General features: G+C 41.0%; 1 protein-coding gene across 1 annotated transcript in view; it reads right to left on the reverse strand.

Annotated features, from left to right (window-relative positions):
* Nucleotides 1-11,998, reverse strand: part of antxr2a (ANTXR cell adhesion molecule 2a) — a 59,127-nt gene extending 47,129 nt beyond the window's left edge. The window contains exons 1-7 of the mRNA XM_029511460.1: nucleotides 11,495-11,998; nucleotides 7,009-7,080; nucleotides 4,048-4,119; nucleotides 2,835-2,916; nucleotides 2,614-2,718; nucleotides 2,403-2,471; nucleotides 1,057-1,137 (exon numbers count right to left, since the gene is read on the reverse strand). Coding sequence (XP_029367320.1) covers nucleotides 1,057-1,137; nucleotides 2,403-2,471; nucleotides 2,614-2,718; nucleotides 2,835-2,916; nucleotides 4,048-4,119; nucleotides 7,009-7,080; nucleotides 11,495-11,667 — 654 coding nt within the window. The 5' untranslated portion in view covers nucleotides 11,668-11,998. The remainder of the gene's footprint in view (nucleotides 1-1,056; nucleotides 1,138-2,402; nucleotides 2,472-2,613; nucleotides 2,719-2,834; nucleotides 2,917-4,047; nucleotides 4,120-7,008; nucleotides 7,081-11,494) is intronic.
* Nucleotides 11,999-12,966: the final 968 nt, after the last annotated feature.

Consider the following 12,966-nt stretch of genomic DNA (forward strand, 5'->3'; position numbering starts at 1 on the left):
GGTAATTATTATAAGCTGGACTCACAAGCTCCATACAGATGGAAAATGTCCAGGTTAGAAACAGCGTGTCACTTTTTCCTTTCTCATTTTATTAGGGTGATAGTCATGGCTTCTCATACAGCTACAGCGCCGGTTTCGAATGGAATTTATCTTTTTTTTTTTTTTTATTTAATCACTTATGAACACCCAGGATGATATTTGGTGGTTAAGAAAGGGGAAATTAAAATTCATATTTAGCAAAAAATCTCAAATTTCCTCTCACTGTGTGCAACTATGCACGGCTCCTCTTGTGTGTTTTCTAAGTGTCATATTGAGAAGCACTGTTTCAGACCATCATCTCCAAAGCAGCTTTGTTGTACTTTTGTGTCACACAACTAAAGCAAGTCACACGCCCTTTTGGCTTTGCATCCATTTCAGCTGCATGTCTGTCAGGTCTGTTTCGCCCTGCTCTCTCCCCAAACACGGCTGGCCTTGTCGGCTCTGAGACAGATGCAAGTCCACCTCGGGTCAGGGTGCCGCGCGGGACTCTGGGCTCAGATTCATGTAAAAATGTTGCCATACAAACCCCCATCTTGGCTGACAGCGTTCAGGCTGAGAGCTGCAGCAAACGGAAAGTATCACTAATTGGCTGGCCAGGGAGAAAGAGGCTGCATGGGAAACTTCAAATGAATGCTGCCGGACAGCTTTTGACTGACAAGATGAGTTTTATTTCCAAGTTCATCCAGAATAAGATATAAAAGCTTCGATTGTACTTAAGTGCTGCTGCAGCTCAGAGGTTTGACTCTCGACTACATAAAATTCCTGTGAGGAGGCTGTCATGTGGACAATGACTAACTGTCAAGCTGCTCCCACTCCAGTGTCTTAGTTCCTGTAGAGCAACTAACAAGCTTCCTTCCCTGACTACAAACTGAGGGCACAGTGAACAGCTTTTCCACAGACATTTTCCAGGAAGGGAAAGATTTCCTGAATATACCACCTGGCCTTTCTTCAACCAGGATAAGATGACAGCTAAAGCCTTATTTGACGCAGAAAGAAAAACAAAGTGGTCAAACTTACAGAATTGACGATGCCTTTGAGTGCATGGAAGCCATCTTTGACAGGAAACACTTGGTCCGCGGTGCCGGCGATTTCAGCAAGCTGTACAGAAGAGCAAAGAAGAAGTAGTGCTGATTTAACGCTGCTATCTTCTTTTTCTGTTTTCCTCTTTATGACTGAGCACTGTCTTTTCCTTTCATATCATGGGCAGAAGGAGACATAGCAGATGGCATGACTGTGGCAAACACTTTGCTCAACCGTAAAAAAAAAAAAAAAAAAAAAAAAAATTATTGCAGCACAAACTGGGAGCAATATTGCCTTTGTTTATGACTTAATAGGAGCTCATCACAGGATGGTTACCAATGGTTACAAGGGACAGGCCACCATGTTGGAAGAAAAACAATTAAACTACAGACATTGGCGACATAAGGAGGGAAATTCTGACTTTGATGCAGCTCAGAAAGTGTCATCATCATTTCACAAAAGGAGAACAAACTCTGGAGTGAATAATCAGCCTCACAAAAATCTGGTCACTGCTTTCTTAATTAAGTCAGTGAACAGTGTGATTGGCCAAAAACTGATTTAACAGACTTTCACACCACAGTTTCTAGTTCAAACAGAAAAAGAAACCTGCAAAGGTTTCATATAGTCTAAAGTAGACTTCCGTGTGGTCTTTGATACTTTCACAGTATTGATACAAAACTTAGACGTGTTTTATAATCAAAGGTCTTCAATGAAAGAGAGTATATAACAAAAAGGAAATGCCCACAGCATGTTTTCAGAAACTGGGCTGTCAGGACCTCCTGAACTTTGTGATGTCATAAAAAGCAGAGAGGAAGAGAACATCTCCTCTAATTGGCTAACGGACACGCCATCACTAGAGCTTTAGAAAAGCCTGAGAGAGCAGATGTAAAACTGTACTGAGATGTCTTTTGGTCCTTAAAACCACAAATGCACTCGCTCATGAATGTCAACCCTTCAAAGTAAAACACAGGAAAAGAGTAAAATATGGGACCTTTAACAATAAGGCTCCGCTGTTAATCAAAAGACTTCTCCTCATTTTGGCAAAACATCTGGAAGCTAACATGAAATCGACTTGAACTCAGGCTACCAAAGCCTGTCTTGGTTTTTTGATAGTGAAAAGATTTTCAGGCGTAATATCCCTTTAAGACCTGCTTTTTTTTTCTTTTTTTTTTTTTTCCCTCCTCACACAGGTGACAGCAATGAGTTTGCAAGTGTTTAGCTTTCTTGTCATATTTCCAACATGGCAAGGTGTCTCAAGCTAAAGTCGTAATCACTGAGCACACATTCAGCGACAGACTCCTCGGGTGTTCGACTTCTGCAGATTAAGACTAAAGCTCACTTACCTGCTGCTCGTCAAAGTCCTTGATACCCACACAGTAAACACGAGCACCGTATTTCCTCGCCTCCTCAGCCTGCAGCTCAAACAAATGTGTCCGTGAAGCGCAACAGGTTGAACGTAAACAAAAAGAGAGAAAGAAAGAAAGGAGGACACATTGTGAGACAAATTATTACCAAATAAATGAAGTTCTCGGGCTAAAAATTGTACAGTTTCACCTCTTTCACTGTGAGCTCGTGAACGTAAACCTCCAGTTTCCCGTCTGTCAGAGCCAGGATGATGCTGGACGACTTTGTGGTCTGCTTCTGTATCTGAACTGAGGCCTTAGAGTTCAGACGGACGACAATGATCTCGTTAGATCAGAGTCACACCAGAGTTGAATTAATTATGAAACAGCCACTGAGCTGTGACCGAATTCATGTGAGAGGGTAACACTGACCTCTTTTATTCCCTCGTGCATGTATGTTTCACCTGCTGGCTTCACCTCTCGCAGGCGCCGCAGCCCCTCTTCTATCTCGTATCTTAAAGCACACACATTAAAACCAATGATAGACATTTTGACAAAAAAAAAAAAAAAAATCACACCACACACCTTTTATCTGTTCCTACCTGTGGAGGTCTGGTATAAAATAAGTGCCTTTACTTAACTATGAAGTCGACATTGTACATGATTAATTAATCATGAAATTATGACCAACCAGCCAACCAACCAATCACCAGAAATTTGTCATGAGCATGTGCTATGTAAATAAAATGTATTGTCATCATTAATTTATCACCCAACTCACTTTCTACTCATTAATTTTTAACCGTCACTGCCTGAACACTAATAACAGCCCCGAGCACAAATAGCAAAAAAGCTAATGCTTATTATGTCTTTCAAAGTTGAGTTTGCTAACATTATTTCATGCTGCCTCTTATAATTCGATCACGCTTTCGCACCTTTACTACAAACAGGAAGTCCAGTCTAACAAGGTTAATCACACTCACTGTGAGCTAACGCTATAGCAGTTCACCATCTAATGTCATATCATGATCTGTTTCACCTGAACACCGTAGCATTTTGTTTGAAGTCATGCTAACATCGATGCTAGTGAAGTAAAAAAGATGAATAGTGTTAGCGAGTATTTAGCTGGTGTTTAAGCATTAGCAGCACAGCTGAAGGAAAAAATAAATGTACTTTTTAATTTCAGGAAAAACACAAAACAAACAAACAAAAAAAACTAAGAAGCAAACACACAGTACTCTGAGATAAAAATATAAATAATAATAATTTACATCAAAACAGTCCAACTATTTGCCAACATTTCAGCAGTAGGAATGAGCAGTATGGAAATAAAGACCATCACACTATGGGATTGCAAATAAATAAATAAATAAATAAATAAATAAATGAAAAAGCAATGAAAAAGTGTATTTAGTTTTTTCATCACAATTATTAAAAATAATGCAAAAATCAGATATTGCCATCCTAGTCACTGATTTACAAAGTGAGCAAAAACTCAAATGTGCTTTGGTGAAATTTATTCATAATAATTCAGTGATTTTTAGACGATTAGACGTGTTAAGTTGAGGTAGAGTAACCACAGAACAGCACTATAATTACAAAAGTACAAAATAATAACAAAGTAGTGATGCTGTCAGTTTCCTACCTGTCTCCAGTCAGAGGCAGCAGGACTTGAGCTCTGGCTGAGAAAACAATGAAGGATACCCTCATTCTGGGGCTGAAAAACAACAACAAAAAATTTATAAATTAAATTATTCAAAGAATATGTTTTTAATTTTCTTACTCCACAAATTCATTGCTTCTGTGCTTCATCCTCTTTATTGAATCACCACTGAATCACCACCCACAGAGGAGGGTAATGTAAAGGAGTCAGCGTGTTTTCTACAAAGATTTTCTATCGGTTCAGTCCATTAAAGAGATAATGAACCTACCTGAAGGCACTTTTCCAATATCAACCAGTATTAGTGTGTGACCTAATCCTATGAAAGAAGTGATTTATATAATTCGGATTCAGGAAACATGTCACAGTAATGAGTCACACGTTTATAGTTCGTACCTGTGACTGACACTGGTCACTCTGATGGAGCTGTTTATGTTCATTTTCCCTCTGTCTCAGAAACACATTTTATTTTTTAAAAAGGCAGCTGGTTTCTATGGAAATATACAGCTAAAAATGTGTGGAAACAGAGAGCAAAAATAGTCCTGCAATTAAACATATTTAAGTAACAAATGCAAATATTTCCAACCCTAACTGCTTTTAATGTTGAGGGGTTTTTTTTATTTTTATTTTTTTTGGATGGATATCCTTTAAAAATTCAAACATGCAAAAAGCCCTATAATGTGATTATTTTGGCAGGTGTGCCATATGAGTTGGAATGAGAATTTTTAGCATTGTATTTTCACTGAAAATTGTTGGATCTCATACCAAAAGAAGCTTGTTCCACGGAATATGATTTGCAGGCCAGGACGACTCTGAAGCACCACAATGGTGCCAACGATGCACAACAATGTTCTGACATAATTTACCTTTACCCTAAAAAATAGCTGCCCCTGCGATTTGGATATTGCATTAGGCCATATTGTAATTTCAGCTATATTTCAAGCCCTTTTTTTTTTTACCCACAAAAACACAAATATTTTCCAACTTTATCTCCAGTTTCACATCTTAATTGTTAAACCGTTTCAAAAATCTATTTCATAGATGTATTATAATATTATAAGTATGGCCAAAAATGAATCTAAATATTAATAATACTTAAATATGGCCAAGTGCGAGATCCAAATTGTGGTAGCTGCGAAATGGGTCAGGACAGACCATGAAGGCAGCGTTGTGTTGCTGCAGAAACGCTCCCAGATTACAAATCATATTCTCCAGATCTAAGTGAACAAGCTTGTATGGTACAAACCCCAGTGCATAAAAATAAATAAAAATAAAAATAAAAATCACATCATCATTATTCATAATTTTTTCAGAGGAGATGAAATGCAAGACTCAATGCAATATGATTATGTTTTGCATACAGCTGTAATAATAATAAAAATTATCATCGTAATTTGCTCAAGGTTAAGAAAAAGTTTTTAAAATCTTAAAATGCAGTGACTCCAACTATCAGATAAATGGAGTGGAGTATAAAAGGGAAATAAAGTACCGAAGTACTCAGTTACTTCCCACCTCCCGTTACAAACATAAAGCACACGGATGCCATCCCACGGAGCGAGTTAAACTTCTGATAATTAAGCGCACAAGTGTTTCCTACAGAGATCTGGAGCCTTTGGAGCATAAGGAGAGGTGCTGATATTTCTCACCCACATGACACATGGCCCAGTCGCGATCCTCCCCCGCAAACATAGCACAATCTTTAAGCCACACGGACGGATTTGGCAGGGAGTGGTAGCAGCCGTATACGTCCACATCCTGTCTGCAACTTTCAGAGTCATATGTGGACTCAAAAACCAACCACGCTCAAGTTCACAGTTGAGAAATCGTGGGTGGCGACTTAACGTCAAAACTTTAGGCTTTCGGTGGAGCTCGTGGTTGTGTGTGTTACCTCTTCAGAGATATTTTCTAGTTGTAGGAAAGAGATGGGATAGAGAGGCAGCGATGCCAAGGACAAATCAGAGGGTGGTGGGATTTTTTTGTGCTCTCTGGGAGGATTGTGGAGGGGGAGTTGGGGTTTGAAGTAGTCCAGTTTGCTCCACATGGCGGAACAGAAGTGGTCTTGGTGAGTGAGCATTGTTTAGCAGACTGTCCTCTTCGCCTTCCAGTGTTCACTTGCTTTTTTACTGTACATTGTCTGCCCGCCAGCCGTTCTGTGGTGGAAGCATGGGATAAGTGTGGAGCCGGACCCCCCCACTCCCCCCCACCCATCCACCCACCTCCCTCCCCTCCCTGGTGCAAATGGCCATTCTCACAGCCCAGAAGACTGCTCCTCTCTGCCACCCACTCCCACCTGGTGCCTTTGCTATTTTCTTCAACCAACCACTTCATTCTGGCTGGGTCGCTACCGTCTGTACTGTGCTGGCAGGCGCCGTTTGACTCAAACGTTATGCAAGCTGAACGTTTCAAGCCGGTTTCTGCGGATTTGTCTTTTTTTTTTTTATAATGAATTATGCACAAAAAGGATGCCATGGATTTTGCAAAAATGATTGTGGAGCAGGTGGAAAGTCCTTAAAATCTGTACAACCGGCTGCACCTAATGTGGTCAGCTCTTGAATATTAGACATTTATCTTGTGAAAAGTATCACGCTGATGAAGTCAGACAGTAAATTGCATTGTTCTTCAAAATCTTTGTTATTCACTTCATTTTCTGCTATCAGTTATGTCGTCTGTGCATAAGGACAACTTTCTGCAGGCACATTTTTGTGGTTTCATTGGTTTCGTTCATGTATTTAGATTTCGCTCCTGTTGCTATCAACATTAAATGGCTGGTCCTCCCTGTTCTGTGCAGTATCTGCAAATTTAGGAAGGAAAATTTTCATTTCCTTATTTGACTGAAGTAAACATGATGAAACCGTGCCTTTCTATACAATGATTACACGCAATATTATTTATTTCCATATTTCCAAGTAACACAAGCACTCTGTCCTCAAGTAACCTCCTACTCACCTCACAAACCTGTCCGTGAGGTTCTTCACGAATGAGTAAATCTCGAACCAGTCGGCGGCAACGCTTCCAGACCTGAAAGGAGAGAACAAGAGTCGGCTCTCAGCGGCGGCAGATTGAGTGCTGGGGAGTAAAATACTGTACAGTTATTTGTGCTTTGTACCACAGTTGGACATTAACACCAGCCACATGCTGGATAATTGTGCTGGTAAGTCTGTGGAGTATAGCAGCCACTTCAGCTGTTAGAGCCCTTCAAATGTTCACAGGAGATTTACAAATCTAGTTGGCTGCTGGAGTCAGAGCAAAAATGACTAAGTCACTACAAACAAAAATACACATGATTTAAATGCAACAAAATACAAGTGAATGGACTTTATAAAATAAGTCAAAGACAATTACAAACTAGAACAATGAACCAGAACCCCCAGAGGTCTTTCAGAGGGAATAATGAATATCCATAAGGGACAAATCGACAGACTATCTGACCATTTTCCACCACTTTCTGTAAAAAAGACTTCATTAACATGTCACTGTGCTCCTGGGAGCTAACAGTGGGTTTCTCTTGACCCCCCCGTGCCCCTCTGTCAACCCAACCAGTCGAGGCAGATGCCCCCCCCCATGCCTGGTTCTGCCCGAGGATTCTGCCCCTTAAAGGACGTTTTCCTTGCCAGTCACCAAGTGCTTGCTCATCAGGGGATCTGTTGGGTCTCTTTAAATAAGTCAAAGAGTTCAGTCTGTTCTATATGTAAAGTGCCTCGATGTAACTTTGTTATGATTCGGTACTATACAAATCTGATTTGATTTGATTTTGATCCTCTCTGGGCTAACTGCTAATGTTAATAATTCCAACAGCTGATGAGGAGAAGTCAGACTTAACCTTAACTAAATCTTAACTTCCCCTGGGTAACCCTAATGTTTTATCTGGCCTTGGGGCATGTGGTCTAATGTTGGTTCAGGAGACTTTGGTGTAAATGCTCTTGAAGACTGAAGGGAAGAAAGAAGTTTAGGATGATCTGATAACCAAACTGTTGCACTTCCCTCCACAACACTACTGACATGACAAGGCCCTAAAATGAATATTTGGGTTTCCTGTTTTATTTTAAAATATTTCCCAATAGTCTGCCTCTCTGAGGTAATCAATGGCACGCTTATACCAAATGACTAATATTTATGTCCTTCCTCATCCTCACCATCAGCCCTACTTGCACAGTCTCATTATTCACATGAGCCAAGACAAAAAAAACTTGCAGTAATATCAAATAAGTTAGATTTTATTGGAAATTCAAGACTTCCACTTGTCTTCTAAGACACACTCTTTAAAAGCAATTAAGACTTTAAGAAATGACAAAATAAATTTCTCTCTGTAACCAAGGACAAACCAATGTTAGGTGGGTGTCAACTCATAGCCCTTGGCCCTGCTCACCCCTCGATAAGTCAACGGCAGTGAACACAGTGTGTAAAATGTGCCCTTGATATAACGACAAAGAGGTAATTAAACCAATAATTACAATCCAATGTATGTGTGGAGAACATAAAACAGAAGAGTTTGACCATTAGGAGGCTCATCTTTCATGCCACCTCGCTCTCCTCCCTGCTGCCCAATGACAAGGTCAGGCAGCAGAGGGAAGAGACAACCGCCAGTGTGAAAGAAAGTTCCCCCTGCGCTTTTGACAACACTGGAGTGTCAGCAGGTAATTAGCGGCGGTTAATTGTGGTTAAGTGTTGGTGTGGCAGTTAAAGAGGTGACAGATTAATGTGACCTCTCAGGAACACATCTGTATCATGTTGATGGTGCCGTTGATCAGATGAGGTAATCTGGCTTTTCAACTTTCCCCCAGAATCTTATTCTTCTGTGCAGGGGTGGCTATCACTGCTAACGCTAAATATCCACACGTAGCTGTGGACTCAGTACGAAATCTAAATGTTCTCCTAATGGGTCTATAGTCTCACTCTCTAGTTTCAAGTCTTATCTAATACAACATGAGGTTCATTATTTTTAAATGATGGGCCACGACGTGGTCAGCAATATAGAGATCAATTTGTGTGGTCTGGAAATTCACTGATAAAACTGCATGCTGTGGAAAACAAAAGGTAACTTTGAAGAGATGCTTATGTCTATAAATCATCTTAAAATCACTAAGTAGAGCTGACAAAGCAGCTCTTCATCTTCTTCTTGTATGTACGTTGACATTTTGATTCTAGCTGTTACGTACAGACAACAATTTACTGTGTATGCATGGAGCGACTCCAGAAAGAGTCAAAGCCAAGTATAAATGAAAACAACTAGGCCTTAATGGGATTCGTCAGCGTAGCCAAGGCCCCTTTGAGGTGTAGCTGAGAAAGACATTCCCGGTTTTCAGTAAAACATTCTCACTGGACTTTTCCTTGGAAAGAACTAACAGAGCATTTAGAAAACCAAACAGAAAAAGGTTGGTCTTCGATGGCGTCATTATCACTCGTCAAGACTGCTGCAGCAAATCCCACAGCCCAAACCACTTACATTAGGAAGACATACTTATCAATGCCATCAGGAAACCCAACAGTGGAGCTATTTTATCACAACATGAAGCAAAAAGCCATTCAACTATACAACTGGGTTGCAAACTCAAGATGGAACTCTCACCACAGATGTTTTGTTTCACAAATATAAACCTACATATGTAAACCAAAGAGGCCTTCAAGTTAGGCACGGGTACTAAAATGCAGACTTTAACTTTAACTTGTGCCAAATAATCTTGGCCATCATCCTGTAATTTTGCCATTTAGATGAGGGTGGGGTAGTTTGGAAATGGGTCAGAGGAGCAGTGTTTCAACACAGTGACCCAAAGAGATGGCATGCTTCCAAATCGAGGGAGGACAGGATTGAAAACAGTTGCTGTCAAGACAGTGAACGCTCCACAACATACTGAAATTCTTTTTGTGTTGCATAATTGCAGAAATGTAAAGTTCTGCTGAAGGAAATGAGTCTGACTATCAGGTGTTGTGTGCACTTTTGATATCTGCACCAGAGTACTCAGCACACAAAAAGACACAGGAAGTGTTGCATTGCAGCAGTCACAAGTTGTGTTACAAATGGTGATGCAACTCCTTCTTTCTAACTTGCATTAGTGAAATTCTGTATTCGAAGTCTCCAGAGTGATTACAATGGGAAAGAATTAAAAACCTGAGGTGCAGTGTTTGCGCTTTTAAACACAACTTGAGAGAAATAAGCTTTTTTTTCTCTTTCAGTCTGAACGGATGTAGGATGTAACTTTCACAACAATAGCTGAACTCATTAACAACAGTATTTTACATGATGTTTTCATTGTTAGTGTGAGGAAGAAAGAGCTGACAAACCCGACAAACGTCACGAGGCCATGTGAAAGCACAGCTAAGGCTTGATTAACCGGCTGGCGGGTTAAAAAACTACACTGGTTAGGGTGAAGGAACAGTCATGGTTAGGCCTGTGTGGATCATATTGGCAACCGTGTTTTTATTTTGCAAAAGCTGCTGCTGCCTCCAGATCTGAAGTTCAGCCCTCCACCGTGCAACACAATGACAACATCTCTTTATGTGTACACTCAAATTTAATGAAATGAACCCATTAACTGCCTTGTGAGATCATTGTTTGTTTTTATTCTTTACCTCTCTGTGTTCAGATTATTATTATATATTGTTGAGAAGCTTGTCTACATACAAATCCCCTAATATTTCTTCTCTGTTCACATTATGCTGCGAACTGAGAATCAAACATTGGAAATAGTCTAATGTTGAGTAACTTGTACCAAGTTAAATGGGCTGAGCATGAAAACTCTGTGTTATGCAAGCTGCCCAGTAACCCCATTATGGGCTCTCCTGCTTTGCTCATGGACATGTCAGCAATAGTAATTAACCTAATTTTCCTCCCATGTGAAAGAGGTCTTGTACCTCATTCAACGTTGGGGGCTGATAAGTTGACCACCTGAATTGTCAGGTCTCTATATCAACTGATGCAGTTCCACATGTGCAGTGAAAACCATGTCACCATGGGCCCAACACGGCCGGTGGGGGATAAGACCCAGCAGTCGGATGGCAACCCACCTTAACCATTGACCATCTTGTTTTGAAACCAGAATGAACCATATTTGGAGAAGGTGGCAGCGAGGAAGAGTTAAAGGTAAATCTGACCTGCTTTGTTCTCTACCCTGACTGTTTGGTACAATCTGTCAGTCCTCCTAATGTGAATAGGGACAATTTCCCATAGACTTCAATACAATTAGAAATGTTTATGCAGCCAGTGGAGTCGCCCCCTGATGGTGTTTAGACAGAATGAAGGCGAAGCTCCTGCAGTAATGGCTTCACATTTTCACGATGCCATTGAAACCCAAAAGTTTGTGGACACCAGGTGAGCCGGATATGGACGGAACTGTCCGATTACTTTTGTCAACTACAGAAAATCTCCTCCAATTAAAAACAGCACGTCTGACCTCCGAAGCAGAAGTTCATGAAAGTTCATTTGTCCGTTACTTACTTGTCCAGTACGAAGTAAAGATCGTAGGCTCCGTGACAGGACGCTTCTCCTGCCCAGCAAGATGAAGCCAACAGCCCCAGAAGAACCGCAGCGACCGCGGCCGTGGTCCACCACCTCTTCCCCCGGTGGAGTTCCCCCGCCGCGGTGGAACAACACCAGAGCTTCTCCAACATTATCACTGTTACTGTTATTATTATTATTATTATTATTATTATTATTAGGACCCCAAAAGTTCAGCTAGAGCCTCCGCTGATGTAGTTACAGGAAGGTTTCTGACATCCCCAACATGTGAGCTGCTCCAGAAAACAACAGATTTGACCTGTGAAATAAAGGAAATAACCGCTTCGACGTCAGCAGCCGTGTCGTTTCTTCATCCTCCTGACTCAGCCTCGGTGTCACTCACATCCTCAATAAAACCCCCAGAACCTGCCTCACAAACGCTTCCTGTTTGTGTTTTAGGGTTAATCTGTAATCTGAAGTTTTTGGAGTTGTTGGGAAACTTCACCGAGCTGAAAACGACTCACTCAGAAAACTTGGGGTGCCTTCAGGCGCTCCTGGAAAGCTCGTAATTTAGACCACTCCATGTACTCCATGTACTCCATGTACATCCTTCAAGATTTACAAAAAAAAAAAAAAACTTGGCTATTACAAATATTGAAAACAAAGGTAGATATAATTATGTATCACGATTCAATGTTGATCTATTGTATACAGTATGATAGAAAAAAAGCTTTTAAAAGCAAAATAAAAGTTGGAGTGAAGGAGCGCACCTGAATCCATCTCATGTTTACGTTAACGGACACGTAAGCCCCGCCCACAGGTGTGATGGCGCGCCATGTTTTAAATAAAAAAAAAAAACAAAACTATCCCGGTAGTTTACTCCACCGAAGAAAGTGCACCTGAAATCCGGTAAATGCTCCCGGTAAAGATGGAGATACATACAGAGTACGGACGGACGGACGAGCCAGCCAGCCGGCCGGCCATGGAAAGCGGGGGAGAGGTTCAAGTCCATCGCTGGATCCCTTCCCGGCCCTCCCCGGAGCAACTGCTAGTCTGGATACTTACACAGAGGTTGGACCTCCAGAGCGGCTAAAAAGCTTGACAACACCAGGCGCTGACTCTTCCTCTCCCCAAATATGTAAGTAACTTAAATGTTATACGTTTAGTTGTTTTTTTTCCCCTTTAATGAGTTATGGCGGCGTTAGCTAACTTCCTGTTAACATGATAAGGATGCTAGCTGGTTTTACCATTAGCAATGAATTGGCGGTGCTAGCCTGGGCTAACAGTTGTGGCTAGATTGTTTTTAACCTGGCTGTTGTGATTTATTTATTTATTTATTTATTTATTTATTTATTAGCTGAGTGTGTTTAGTGTTGGCTTTCATCGGGCTTTGTAGCAGCTTGAGAAGCTGGCAGGCTGAAGGGAACTGAGGTGAGAAGGTGTATGAAGGCCTGAAGTGAGGCCTTCGCAGC

The sequence above is a fragment of the Echeneis naucrates genome, chromosome 9 (assembly GCF_900963305.1).
Source record: "Echeneis naucrates chromosome 9, fEcheNa1.1, whole genome shotgun sequence".
Taxonomy (NCBI): Eukaryota; Metazoa; Chordata; class Actinopteri; order Carangiformes; family Echeneidae; genus Echeneis; species Echeneis naucrates.